Source organism: Larus michahellis, chromosome 1 (genome assembly GCF_964199755.1).
Source record: "Larus michahellis chromosome 1, bLarMic1.1, whole genome shotgun sequence".
Lineage (NCBI taxonomy): Eukaryota > Metazoa > Chordata > Aves > Charadriiformes > Laridae > Larus > Larus michahellis.
The window spans coordinates 208,024,728-208,038,865 of record NC_133896.1 but is presented as its reverse complement, the minus strand read 5'-3'; the positions used below and the strand labels follow the sequence as shown (position 1 = coordinate 208,038,865).

Genomic DNA, 14,138 nt, shown 5'->3' with positions numbered 1-14,138 from the left:
GTGGGAGGATCTAACTCTTACAGCAATAGTTACTATTTATTTTTCTTATGGGCATGTCTGTGTTGAGTCAGGTTAAACTGTCCTTGAAATAGAATGTAATTTTTTTCTCTTTTTTCTTTTTATTTTTTGGTTAATCAGAATTGAAAGTTCGAAGTCTGGATTAGGTAGAAATTGCTTCAAAATCTGAAAGATCGTGGTACTAATTCATAAAAAAAACACTGGATTAAGCCCTTGCAGAGTTTATTTACCAGATAAATTATTGAGCCCATAGTAAGAATGTTCATTTATGGTGTCTGAAATTGCTTCACTTTGCTCTAAGTATGTCTTGATTCTGTCACAGGAGCAGTACAGACCAGACAGAGTTGCCTCTACCTTTGTGTACCTTTCTGTGATGGAATTCTTCAAGGAAATTTGTGGTTATTTGGGCTGTGAATTTAAACCACTGTCTGCTGGCAGAATTTTCTGTCAATTTGAGAGTGTCTGTTGGGGTATTTCCATGTAATTTTAAAATTTGTACACTTGAATTTTGCTTCTGCCTGTGTCTTTTACTGTCAGAAGTATATTTCATTGTATAGCAAGGTACAAATAGCCTTTTTCTCCTGTTCTTTTGGAGGTTGTGGTAAATGTAAACACAGACTAAAGGAATGCATGAGGTCTTTATTACAGATCCATAAAATCTGATACCCAGGTTAGGGAAGTAAGAGAAACCAAACGGAGGATAAGGCAGCTCATCCAATATTCATTTCCCAAATTTGAACGAGACTGAATGCCAGTCAGCATTGGTTATGAAATATTTATAAATTGCACAAATGATTCTTTATTTCAGTTTGCAGACGAAGGTGGTGATCCTGCAGCTTGTTCCCTTTGGGCGAAACTGTAATTCCATTTAAAGCTGTAGATAATTGTACACTTTTAATGTATTATAGGCTAAATTCAGTAGAAAAAAAGGAAGAAAAAGAATTGCTAACAAATCAATCCAGATTGTGACAGTGGTAAAGGAAATCTGTGTTGTGTAAGATAAGGTTATATTTAAATTCATAGCCAGCTTATTGAAAGATAAAGAAAATGGGAAGCTTTGGGAGCCTTATTTCAAGACAGTCCTCCTTTGGATTTACATTTTGGCATGTTGAAAACTTGCCACAGTGGTGACATTTTGAGGCATCCAGTTTAGTTACCTTCAGATATACACTATGGATTCTGCGTGGCTTTTATGACATCCACCGTTCTTGTTAGGTAGAAAGTGCTGAGAAAGCAGATTATTATCTCTCTATTTCAGATACTTGTGGTGGCCTGTCAGTGTTAATCTGAAATTTGTGATTTTTCTGTCTGATCAGGAAACCATCTGTTGCTCCTCTTGTCCTACTTTTTTTTTTTTTTTCTTCTCTGTCTGGTGTACTTTTTCAATATGGCTTCAAGTCACAGAAGGCAGGATGGAAATTTTATTTGATGTTGTGGCTTTTTGAAAAACTGCTTGAAATAGCATTTGTGGCTGCAACTAATGCTAGTCATTAAAAGCTCTGGAAATACATCTGTGAATTAGTAACTATTTAATAATATTTACTTTCATTTTAGAACTGGAAAAGAAAGTCTCTTTTCCCAGCCCTCCCAGCACTCATGGATCTTACATTTATTCTGCTTTGTCACTGAAGTCTAGTAAGCAAGTGTTAATCCTTAGGAAATTTCCTTATGGGTCCACATTGAATTCTGATTCGGTAATGTATTACTGGGGAAAACTCCCTTGGAGGCGTTAGTTGAAGTTCACGCTCAAGCACAAATTCAGAGCCTGCTATAGCACGTCTGTGCTAGACATGACGAGTTCTGGAGAGAGGATGCACTTGACTGACCTTTCTGCCAAAGTGACGGGAGCAATGTACAGCACAGTCCTAGCATTTCCCCAGTCAGATCTGGAGGAAAGAAGGAAATCTTTGACAGGCTTGAACATTTTTGCCTCTTATACAGCAGGCTGTCGTAAGAATAAATGACATATTTCTGTACGTATATTTTTTCCATGCTGGCATTCATATAGCTGAAGATAATGGTGATACCTGTTTAGTATACCATGAAATGTTGTTTAGTGTACTTCAGAGTGTTTAAAAATTCCCTACGCATTGTTTAAGACTGTATGTCTAAGTTAAACCAACATCCCATTTCCCAGAAAAGAATGTTTATTTTTATTCTGTCTTCCACAGTTAACTTTCCATTCTATCTCACCTTGAACGTTACCTTCCAAACTTGGCTTTATGTCTTTGAATTCAGTATTGGCCATGTAAAACTACTTCTAGGTTTCAAACATGTTGCTTTCTTTTTCTCATTAAATATAGCTGGCATATTACACACACATTGTGTGTAGCACTTAGCAATGCATTGCATTGAGTCTGAGAGAGAGATAGATAACTGGTGGAACCATGACTGCCCTCCCCGAGACAGAAACAGGAACCGCCACCAGAAAAAAGCAAAGATCAGGGGGTAACAGTTTTACACTAAAAGAGGGAAGATTTAGACTAGATCTGAGGCAGAAATTTTTTTACAATGAGGGTGGTGAAACACTGGCACGGGTTGCCCATATTGGTGGTAGATGCCCCATCCCTGGAAACATTCAGGGTCAGTTTGGACAGGGCTTTGAGCAGCCTGATCTAGTTGAAGACATTGGACATTGGGGTTGGACAAGATGACCTTTAAAGGTCCCTTCCAACCCAAACTGTTCTATGATTCTGTGGTTGCTAACACTATTAAGGTAATTATTGATACAACAATTCAATAATGTCCATAGCATGTTGTTTTAAAGTGGTATGTTCTCTACACAAGTATGTAACAAAAACTTCATTAAGTTTATTAAATACATTTTTTTTTCCTATGAACCACGGGGTGGATTTTAATGCAGTAAAACAGAATTCTAGTTAATAAATGAGGTGTATCTTTAATAATGCGTTTTACAGATTCAGATAAATAATTTTTTATCCTTTTATGTTTCTTCCTCATTCACTTAGTCCTACACTAAGCTTTAGTTCTGTTTTGATTATGCAAGTGTGGGTGTTTGTGGAGCTGTATCGTATGTTTGAAATGATAAGGATAAAAACCCAAATGAAGCACATGCATCTTCTCGAACACTGTACTGTTAGTTTGCTTCCTTATGATGCAATGTAATTAAAGGACTTTTCATTTAAAAATAAAGAGGGTTGGTAGTTTTGTTTTGGTTTGGTTTTTTTGTTTGTTTTTTCTTTTTTTTATATAAAGCAATGGGAGCTATTTCTCCTGAACAAGGGAAATTTTGCAGCAAATTATTGCTGGGTTGGGAACACTCCAGAGAAAACAGCTGGCGACCTGTTTTAATTGTGATGAATGACACCACAAGTGTACAGTTGGGTACATATACAATTGTTTTTACTTGTTGGGCGTTACATTTCACAGGCATCATTTCCATCATGATGCCAAGTGTCCTTACAAGGATCTTACAAGTCCTTTGAATAGCCCTTAAATAAAGCGCAGACTGTAAAACTATTTGGATTTTGTAAGCTAGTTATCTGCTAATGACTTAGAATAAAGTATTAAGGCAGAACTTTATTTTGTTTAAAATGGCCCACCAATAACAATGATGCTTTTTGAAAGTAATTAAAAATACCTTTGTATTTAATATAAGTTAGGTTACATATTGTACTTCATATTATTGGTATGTTTTTAGAATTTAGTTCTTATCAGCACATTCCCGTGAGATTTCCTCTTGTAAAATACTTGACCCTTCTTTCCCCACCCCCTTTAGCATTTACAAAGTTCACTTTAACTCTACTGTGTCTATTCTGATTAAAAAGAGGGGCAGGGGGGAAATAAAAATGTTTCAGCGTTAGTAAGAAAAGGTTGTGAGGCCTGCGTGTAATTCCTGGGCTTCCTGACAGACAGCAGTGGGCCACAGCTGACACAAATGGTTCTGATTCTTAAATCTTCTGGGTTTTAACTATGCAAAAGCACCTCAGATTCTTATTGCTGAAATATTTGTTTGTTTCCTGGTGAGAGCTGGGAGTCCAGAATGAGGTGGGTGTTACCCTGTGCCTCGGGTTTGTGCTGAAACCCTGAAAGGGGGCCGGGTTGTGGAGGGGAGCCATGCCCAGCCCTGACGCCCCACAGGGAGCCCTCATACCCCCATGGGTGCCCTGACGCCCACAGGAGCTCTGCCCTGTGTATCCCTCCATCTGCCCGGCCTGGTCCCCAAGTGAGGAGGAGCTGTCACCTCTCTGCAACCAGAGGGGAGCTGTGGGACAAGAGGGAAGGAAGAAGGGAATAGTATACAGTGAGGAAAGAGGAGCGAGGGCTGTCTTGCCTTCCCTTTACCACCTCGCGCTGCAGCTTCCAGCACAGGTGAAGTTCTCTGGGGACAGGCCCTGGCTTTTGACGAGGTCAGGCTGAGTGGGGATGTATGGGAAGAAGGGCTGTAATAACATGAAAAACTCAGTACTGCAGTACTCATTGGTATTGTAGGAGAGCTGGCAGTGGTAAAGCCTTTTTCGATGTTATGTGGTGCCATTGCAAGGGCAGAAGAACCAGTGGGGTCAACAGAGACATCGATGTTGCTGACCTCTGTTTTGTGTACTGGGCGTGCATCCTTCATTACGGCCTGAATCACACAATGAGCTGCTTGTTCTCCCCGTGCATCTCCTGAGCTGGGAAAGGATGCTCCATGGCTTCGTGGGCATTGACGGGCGCATAAAGGATGGATGTGGATGTTGGGCAGCAAACAGTGGAGGTGCAGTCAGTGCTGATGTGAAGGTGTCTGCAACGAAGGTGTCTCTGGGGTCAGGAGAATGGTTTGTCTAAGTGCTGCTGAAGAGAGTAGGTTCTGTGCTCTTCTCAGTCTTTAGCTGAAGCACTGTATCGGGGACATATCAGTGCCTTTATATTAGTGTTAAACATCGAGGAAAACCTTGATTTGCACACTTACAGAACATACTTTTAGTTTTTTCTCTCTGTCCTGGATTTATTTAAATCCTAAGCAAAAGTTTTGACTTTGAAACTGAAAAACCCTTTGGTTCCGCCTTGAAATTAGGAAGAAGAATCGAAAGCTTTTCGTACTGTTTTGTGTTTTGTTTTTTTTTTTTTCCTCCTCACAGTTTCCATTCCTCCTTCTGCCCAGTTTCTGCTTCCTGCTGTTCTTCCTTTACTATCATTTTACTCCTAAAACTCTGAATATTGCCTGACCAGACTGTATTGCTTTTACCTGCCTGTCCCCCACCCATTCTATGTGTTTTAGATAAAGTCCTGCCTATACCTTGGGTCTGGGAACTTGGCTGCTGAAAGGTGTAACATGTTAACTTTCTCAATGCAGATGATGGAAAAAAAAATAAAATTCATGAGCCTTTGTTGTAGTAAGGATGATTTTAATGATGTGATCAGAAACTTAAGTGAAGAGTACCATAAGGCTTGATGTGGGTAGGGAAAACTTAAATTTCAGTAGGTTTTGGATCTGCTGTCCTCACAAAGATATAGTGCTTCATATGCTCGTTTCTCTTTGAAATACTTACGTCGTTGTGAGTGACTCGACAGTAAAAAAGCAAAAAAAGGAGAAGGAATGGAGTTTTAACATGTGATTGCAGTAACACATCATCATGCGGTTAAAAATGACCAATTATTTCACTGAAATAATCTGGAAACAATTTCTCTTGCTGGCTTTACTAGAAAGTCAGCTGTTTTTCTGAAGTGCATCCTAATTCCCTGAATAGGTAATAAAATTCAAGCAATATGTTTATCTAGTTTATTTGAAAAGATTAATTTTTTTAATGGTGGGTAGAGACTCACTCTGCCGCATGTGCAAGGAATGAACTGGCTCTGTCCTGTTTTCTACAGACAAGAATCGTTTCTTGTTAAATTTGGGGCGATATCAGTGTGAAAATAAGAAGTAGTTTGGCCATGTGTGTTTGGCTCACCATTTATTTAGTTTTTAGGGTTTCATAATGGGTACAGAGGTATTCTTGAATGTAACACTCAACAGATTTCTTATCAGGTAACTTACCAGTCAGTTCATCGTCTCTTTCTTTACCCGATTTTGACAGTTGGGATATTATGAGCTGACTCTAAGAGACTGAGTTAATTCAGTGGATAGCAAACTTAAGTTCTTGATCTCAAGATGTAACTCTGATAAAGGCTGAGCTGGAAAGTAACTGAAAGTCAGTGACTGAAAGGCTCAGCTGGTAAGGCTGAGTCGAGGAGTTCAGAAGTTTGTGCAGGAGGCCTAGAATTTCTTTTCCCTAAGAGATGGAAAAATTTAATGGTGTTTGTGTTCTCAGGGGAAAATATTAAAGGAAAAGGCTTGAGACCCAATTGGACATTTAACTTAACTGGACATTTAACTTACCAAGTGTATTTGGACTAAACAAAGAGCTCATGAGTAATAAGAGGGGGAAAAAGGGTTTGTAAGCAAAGAATGACTTAGAGGTGAAGATATGCAGGTATAGCATTGCAGTTGCAAAAAATAAACTATACAAGATCTTGCAGAGAAATTGGAACAAACAGCGAAGTTTTCTTCAGCTGTAAAAATTAAAAGTGAGCAAGAAGAATGCAAGGGTGACCTCTGCAATGTCCAGATGGGGTAAAGGATAAAAATGAATTGGATATGGTCCAAAAACTAAGTAGCAATTTGTGAATGCTGACAAGTTAGGGCAAGCTAGTTGTTGGTTCCCTCTTAGAAGATAGTGGAACATAGCAGATCCTCTAGAAAATGGACTTATTTCCTTAAATCTTTCAGGGAAGTTGAGAGAGGATGAAGCTATATTATCGCAGAGTGACACATTTTGCAAAAATACTTAAGATGGAAGAATAGCTAAGAGGACAAGAATACCCTCAGCAGTGTATGTTGGTTGACTGTGAAGACTTTTTGAAGCCTGTTCTTTTGAGAAATTCTACAAGTTTTGTTTCCTTTTTTTTTTTCTCTTTAAAAGATTATTTAGATTGCCTCAAGTTTGTTGTGAGAAGCTGTAGGATTTATGAATCTGCATCATGAGATCAGAACTTTAAACCGTGAAATTTAGCATCCTGTCATTGGCAGCAATTACTGCTGCATCAGGAGAAAGTAAAAAGAGCTACTTAGTTCTCTTCACATGATTCTTCTCTGGCATTTTTGTCTGTGGAACTGTGATGCTGAATTCTGAACAACCCATATGCCCTTGAGAAAGTAATACAAATGGAAAGATAGATTTTTCTAGAGAGATTTGCACCACTTGCTTACGTGAGAATAAAGCCTTAAGAGTTTTTTGAATGTTTTCCTATTTCATGCTCTCTTTTATGGGTTAATACTTTTATTATTTTTCTGTTGACATCCGCTATAGCCCTTTGACTTATATTTGAAGGCAGTTTTGAGCAAAGACAGTTGTTGCAAGTACTGTGAGACAGTTGTAATAGAATTCAAATCAATCATCTGCTCTCACCACCTGAGAGTTTGTCCTTGCAAAACATAAAGCCAAAGAGCTGCTAAACCTAGATGTTTGGCATAAGTAACACATTTCTTCTAAAATGCTGACTTTCACATTTTTACCTGAATGTTTTTCATAGGTCTTGAATATATTCGTTGCTGCACTTTATTAGGAGAAACTCAAGATTTTTCTTCACAATTTCTTTCTAATCCTCATGTGCTAAAGTAAATTTTGTGGCTGATTGCAGAATTCTTTGTTTTGAGACTCATATTTGCACATTTCAGGAAAATCAGTTTGCCGTGTTCCATTTAAAAATTTATTTTTTTAGATATATGTGACTCTTAAGACTCAGGTTCTTTTCCTTTGTTTTTTACAAAAAAAAGACAGCTGAGGGGGGGGTCTTATCAACATTTAAAATACTTAAAGGGTGGGTGTCAGGAGGATGGGGCCAGGATCTTTTTAGTGGTGCCCAGAGACAGGACAAGAGGTAATGGGCACAAACTTGAACATAGGAAGTTCCTTCTCAACATGAGGAGGAACTTCTTTACTTTGAGGGTGGCAGAGCACTGGCACAGGCTGCCCAGAGAGGTGGTGGAGTCTCCGTCTCTGGAGACATTCCAAACCCGCCTGGACGCGTTCCTGTGCAACCTGCTGTAGGTGACCCTGCTCTGGCAGGGGGGTTGGACTAGATGATCTCCAGAGGTCCCTTCCAACCCTATGATTCTATGATGCGTGGTCGTGACCTGCTGCTCGCTCCCATCTGTGCATCATTTAATGATTACTGATTTCAGTGAAGAACATAAGAACAATATCCTATCACTACAACTTAAATCCAGATAGTGGACTCGTCTGATCTTAAAATGTAATCAAGTCTTAAATTGTAAATCAGGACATTGTTTTTCTTTGTTTTCTTTTCAGCCCAATCACTGAAAGAGTTTGCTCGGCTTCTGATTGCTGTTGAAGAGGAAAGGAGACGACTGGTAAGTCTGCTGGCAGTAATATGTTGCATTGGGCCTCTTTTTGCACAAAATAAGTACTTTTTTCCTATTCCTCCTTTGTGTAGTAGATGTTAAGTATTTCATAAGAATCACCCGATTCTGCAAAGGCAGAAACATGCTAGCACAGGCTGCAGCAATTTTTAATGGAGTGTTCAGCCAAATACTTTTGCATCGATTTAAAAACTGCTTTTTCATAATTTCCTCCCTCCCCGCTCCCCACCCCAAAATAACCTCTGAATGCTGCTGTACCTTTCCTTTCTCCCATCATGTCCTATCAGTTAAAAGGCACAGCAATAAACTGTAAACAAAGAGCATATAGAGGAAATGTGTATCAGTATTTATATGTATTGAAATGCTTTTAGAGTATTGTCCAATGCATGTGTGCTAGTAGTCCAAGAATATGATAAGTGGTAGGAAGAAAAACCAAATTCATCACCTCTGAGAAACTCTTGCAGAGTACATCAGCTTTGTCAGATTGTCCTTTGTTATGATATTCTTGTTCCCTTTGTTTCCATACTGGTGAATCTACAGTATGCTTTCATTTATATTTCTATTCAGATGTAGCTTTGTTAAAGAAGTTTTAAGTATATTCTTGTACAAGCATTTTTTACAAAATTCCACATAAGCAATGAAACTACTTTTTTTCCTCTTCCTTGGAAGTCAATTATGAGTAAAGAAGTGAGGTAAGGATTAACCTCAGGAGGGGGATTTTTAAGTATTGTGAAAGTTCAACTAGCTCAAATACATCCGATGACTGTGTCTGTCTTTGTTTTCCTTCTTCTTATGAGTACATAAGGAGGTGAGGAAAAGGATTTTCTGACTCAGATTGGAGCAAACTCATTAATCCGGGAAGAGGAATACAGAAAGTTCTCTTGTTCCTAGGAGTAAATAACCATAGAATTTGTCTCCTGCTATTTCTCTTTACATAAATATTTTAAAGTGGCAAAATAATAAACATTTATATGGTACAGTTGCATAGTTAATATAATCTAAACCTATAAAAGTGCAAAATCTTTGCTTCATGCAAAGTATTTTTTCCTGGGTGACTGTTCAGTACTTACCACCTTTGAAGACATTTACCAGAACACTTACTAATTACTTAGTTAATGTTTCAAATGAATACCTTTCCAAGTTAAAGATTATTGTGAGCTAACTATTTTAAAAAGGAAAAGCAATAAATAGGTGAAGGTTTTATTTTTCAGACTGGTTAGTCTTTCATAATATGTATATGTCATTTCCCTTTATTTTATCCTTGTTTCTTTTTTTTTCCTTAGAGGAGTCACTTCCTTTTTCACTTTTAGAAGTTTCTGGCCTCTCTATGGTTTATAATTTAATCTTTCCATGTAATGTTTTACTTTGTGTCTTGTAGGAATGCCATTAAAGTAAAGGATTAATTTTATTAAGTGAAAAAAGACTAGTCAGACAGAAAGATACTTTTTGTTCTATTTCAGTATGGCTTCAGTAGGAATGCATGGATTGTATAGCTGAGCTGTTGGATCCCACTGCAGGGTCGGATATCTGTGAGATTTCAGTCTCACAGAAAAATACTTTACAAATGGCTATAAGTTTAGTAGAATGTGATCATCAAATCATTGTCAACAAAGTTGCAAAAGTATGTCTTCATGTGTGGAGAAGCTGCTCTTGATGGAAAATCATTTGCATCCAGCTTTTCGCTGAGTTTGAGTCTTTTTGTTCTTCAAACTGAGTGCTCATGCTGAGAGTATTGACACACAGTTATCACGGCAGTGATATTTGAATAAGAAAATTCAACAAACTTAGAATTTCTCTGTTTTTAAAAAGTTTGATCTGCCTGTTGATGGACTGTATTTAATTATTCTTGGAATTAAAGTTCCTAAAATATTTTTTCCTGGTAGAGACAAATGCAAAAATGAGTCCATACGGCTTGAAATAATACATATAGGATAAACCAGTCCCAACTACATCTCTGCATAGTTACTCTGCCTGTGCTATTCTTTAGGGATAAATTTTACAAATGAAAAAGAGAGTTTCGTTGTCATTTTTTCTGGTTTCTGAGTTTATGTCCAGTGCCGTACTGTGGTGACATTTACATGGTAGAGATGCTTTCCATTGCGTGTTGGGCTGCATTTCTTACTGCTCTGGCCCTAGGTCACAAAGTTCTAAATGCTCTGTAAAAGTAGACAAAGTGTTGTTGCTGTACGACTTCATACAGTCATACAAATCAGAGATCCTGCTATGATGCAGTGTACTGACTTAAATTGTGTCTGATTTTATTTAGAAGCAAAAGACAGGCTCTCTGGACATTTTCCCCCTGAAACCCACTAATTTGCAGCTTTTCATACTACAATGAATGTATTCATTGTATCTGATGATATATGTCTTTGTTGTAAGCTCTTAGAAGCTTAAAAACAAACAAAAAAGCAATGCAGAAAGTATCACCTATGTCAGATGCTTTATTTTATTTTATTTTTTTTTTATTCTCCATTTCTCTGACTGCAGTTTTATGCATGCCATCATAGAATCCAGAGGTCCCTGTGAGGACCAGTGTGTCATGCTAGACGGAGCACTAGTAATAAGAGTTTTCTGCTTGACAAACTTGTGATTTAACTGTGAAATCTTCAAAACATTTTTTGCCTGTTTCTGAGGAAGTATGGAGCATTATGCATACCCTTTGATTCCTCTGCTGGAATCAGCCAATTTGCAGATTAGTGATAATTTTAGAAAAAAATTCTCATATGACTGGAAAGCTCAAGACAGGGCATGCAGGTCTTTAAGAATTTGATTTCTTTACTTCTGCATAAAAAGTTTCTTCTTTTTGACATTTTGTAGAAGGCTTGGAGAGAAGCACCTAGTCAGTGTTGAGACTATTTATGGATACACGTCATCATACCATTTACAACTTCTTTTTAATTCTTGAAGTGTGTGAGAGTAGAAGACAGTATTGTATCAGCGAATGCTGGATGTATGGGAATACAGAATGACAGATGTTGATTTTACTTACCAGCTATGATCTTGTTTCCCCACCTTGAATTTTATATTATTAATTTATGAGCATGCATATGAGTGCATGAATCAGATTTTGAATGTGGAAAGTATATATTCATATCACCAATTTATTTCTCATCTGATGCCTATTAATTTCTTTGTAAGTGAAATTATTTTTTTGTTTTGGTGAACACAGAGTGTTGGAGTGCTCGTCCACTGAATGTATAGTTTCCAGTAGTCAAGGGAATAGCTTGAGAAGTGCTTAGCAAGTCTTCTGTCCTTCTTGCATAAAAACCCAAAAGTTTTCTTTAGAAGAAGCTAATGAAACAAGATATTATGAACAGTGATACTGGGAAAAACACTGAAGTGTAAGGTTAAATAAAACTGTGTATCACATAAATAAATACTCTGTTGTGTAAAGCTTTGCAGCCATTATTATTGGCAGCAGTAATAATGTGGTGATTATTATAAGTCAGTTTCTTTTATCCTTCTCTTTTATTTCCTGATGCCAAAAAATTGACTAGTAGTCTTAGAAAAAACAGAGGTCATCCGCCAAACATTTCCCCTTCGAAAGCAAATAAACGAAAAAGTAACTCATAAGCTATGTTTTTTATGATACAGTGCCTTATGTTTGATATCTGTCATTTCATGGTGGTGTTAATTTAATGATGCTGTTGGTAAATGGTGCATTAAAAAAAAAAAAAAAACAGACAGCTCTGACTCTTGGGTTTTACAACAGGATAAAAAGTCAGATTCATCCCCACTGCCTTTCCAGTGACTTCAACAACAAGCCGCCAGGGAATGTAAAATAATGACCTCTATTTCCCAGTGATTATTAGGGAACAATAGAGATGTTTTAATTTCATTTCATGTGAATATTTGGATCTTTATCAAGGGAACTTACTTAAAATAATTTCCTTCCGCTCTTGCTGAATGTACATTGTTTCTTTTTAATAAATGTTACAATTTTTTATTTTAGAGATTCATGCATTATTTATGTTTCCTATTCATTTGATCTTGTTAGTAAACTTTATAACTAACAGAAATGTAGTGGGAGTGATATAAAACACTAATTCCTTTTCCTTTCATAGGATTATGCTGTGTTGACACAAGAATAGATTAATTTGTTCATGCTACTGAGTCCTCTTCCTTGAGATCCCCTATCAATTTGAAGCATCAAATGTGTTCACTTGAGTGTTATGTTATCTTGAATGCAGCTCCCTGATTATTTCTGAAAGTTTACTAAATTGCAAACTGAAATAGGCCTCAACTATTGCTTGCTATTTACCCAAGTTTTTATGGGTCGCTGGAGCTTTTCTCTCTGGCATCGTGAGTCTGTGAGATGTGTATGGTTACTTTGAATTCCTGACCGCTATTAAATACTTCAGGGGATAGTACAAAAATTCTGAAGTGGATAGTTGTGTACTATGCTTGATGAATATTTTTCTTTCTAATGTCTCTCTCTTTGTATCTCATAATCTTCATGCTTTAGAGAGTACCTCATTGTTGTGGACTTTTTTTTGTATTAACTAGATGTTCTCATTGTGGTTCTGTATTTGCCCTCACACAAGGGGTCCGATGCTATCTTCTTCCAGGGAAAGCATCAAAATACTCAGTTTCAAAAGCTGCACTTGAAGAAAAATAAATGAACTATTAAAACCAGCTATCCATGGAATGGTACATAAAATCAGATACTGAAGGACACAGCATGTTGTTGAGCAGAATTAACCTTTTCCCTATGATGTGAAGTGGGTTACAGATTCCATCAGAAGAATAAGCAGACTCCTAGCCACAGGTGCTGCTTATTACTGAGTTTATAAAGGGGAGAAATCATAAAAATCACATATACTAGCACCCCAAGACTGCGGAGCATAAACCTGGCGTTTTGTCAAAAAATAGTGTATGATGGTGTTTTGATATACTTGGTAACTGCTTTCAGTGCTCTTCATTTCTCATACCAGTTTTGGTGTTTAAATTCATCTCTTTGGTAGGAACCTGCCTGCAAGGAAACTGTCTGAAAGCATATTTTACTACGAATGAAGGAACACTACCGCAAATAATAGGGTTTCTTCTCTTTGCAATTAGGACTGGTTTTTTGTTTTGTGTTTGTTTGTTTGTTTGTTTATTTGTGTTGCTCCGCTCCCACATTTTTTGCTGTTTTATATTGATTATAAAGCACCTCAAAGGTGGTTTTTGAGGTTTTGGTTTTTTTCCTTACACTTAAGATGGCCTGTACCTGTCCCCTTGAGCAATTAAGGTAGCATGTACTATGCTGTTAACCTAACTTCTTTGGAAAGTCTTTCTGAATTTGTGCATCAGACTAGTAATTTGGAAATACCAATTTCCTAAGTAACTGAGCATTTTATTGAACATGGAGCAGTAAATCAGCACAACATTATTTTATTTTGTTACAAAGTAAAATTTTTGCATTTATTTATTATTTTCTTCCCCTTTTCTGCCTCCTACCACAGGTGTAGTAGGTTACATATTGGATATTAATTGCAGAAGAAATCTATCTCTGGCAAATGGAATTCTGCAAGATAGGAAAATAATTATTTGGATGGTTTTGTTCTTTTTCTTTTTTTTTTCCTTGCTGATACAGTTGTCAGTCTTACTTCCTAAGAACTAACCAGAACAAACATTTCAAGTCTTACTGGAAATATAACTTAAACATTTCTGTCACTATAACCCTGCTTGCTACCCAGTTCCCCCATTGGCTTTTATAAAAGACTCTTCTGCTTCACTTCCTGACCTGAGCCATTTGCAAATACTGTGAGAAATG

At 37.2% G+C, this 14,138-nt stretch overlaps 1 protein-coding gene across 2 annotated transcripts in view; it reads left to right on the top strand.

The window, feature by feature from the left end:
* ARHGAP42 (Rho GTPase activating protein 42) overlaps positions 1–14,138 on the top strand; it is a 171,228-nt gene that overhangs the window by 52,263 nt on the left and 104,827 nt on the right. For both annotated transcript variants that reach the window (XM_074570942.1, XM_074570933.1), the window contains exon 3: positions 8,313–8,374. In XM_074570942.1, the coding sequence (XP_074427043.1) occupies positions 8,313–8,374 (62 nt within the window). The remainder of the gene's footprint in view (positions 1–8,312; positions 8,375–14,138) is intronic.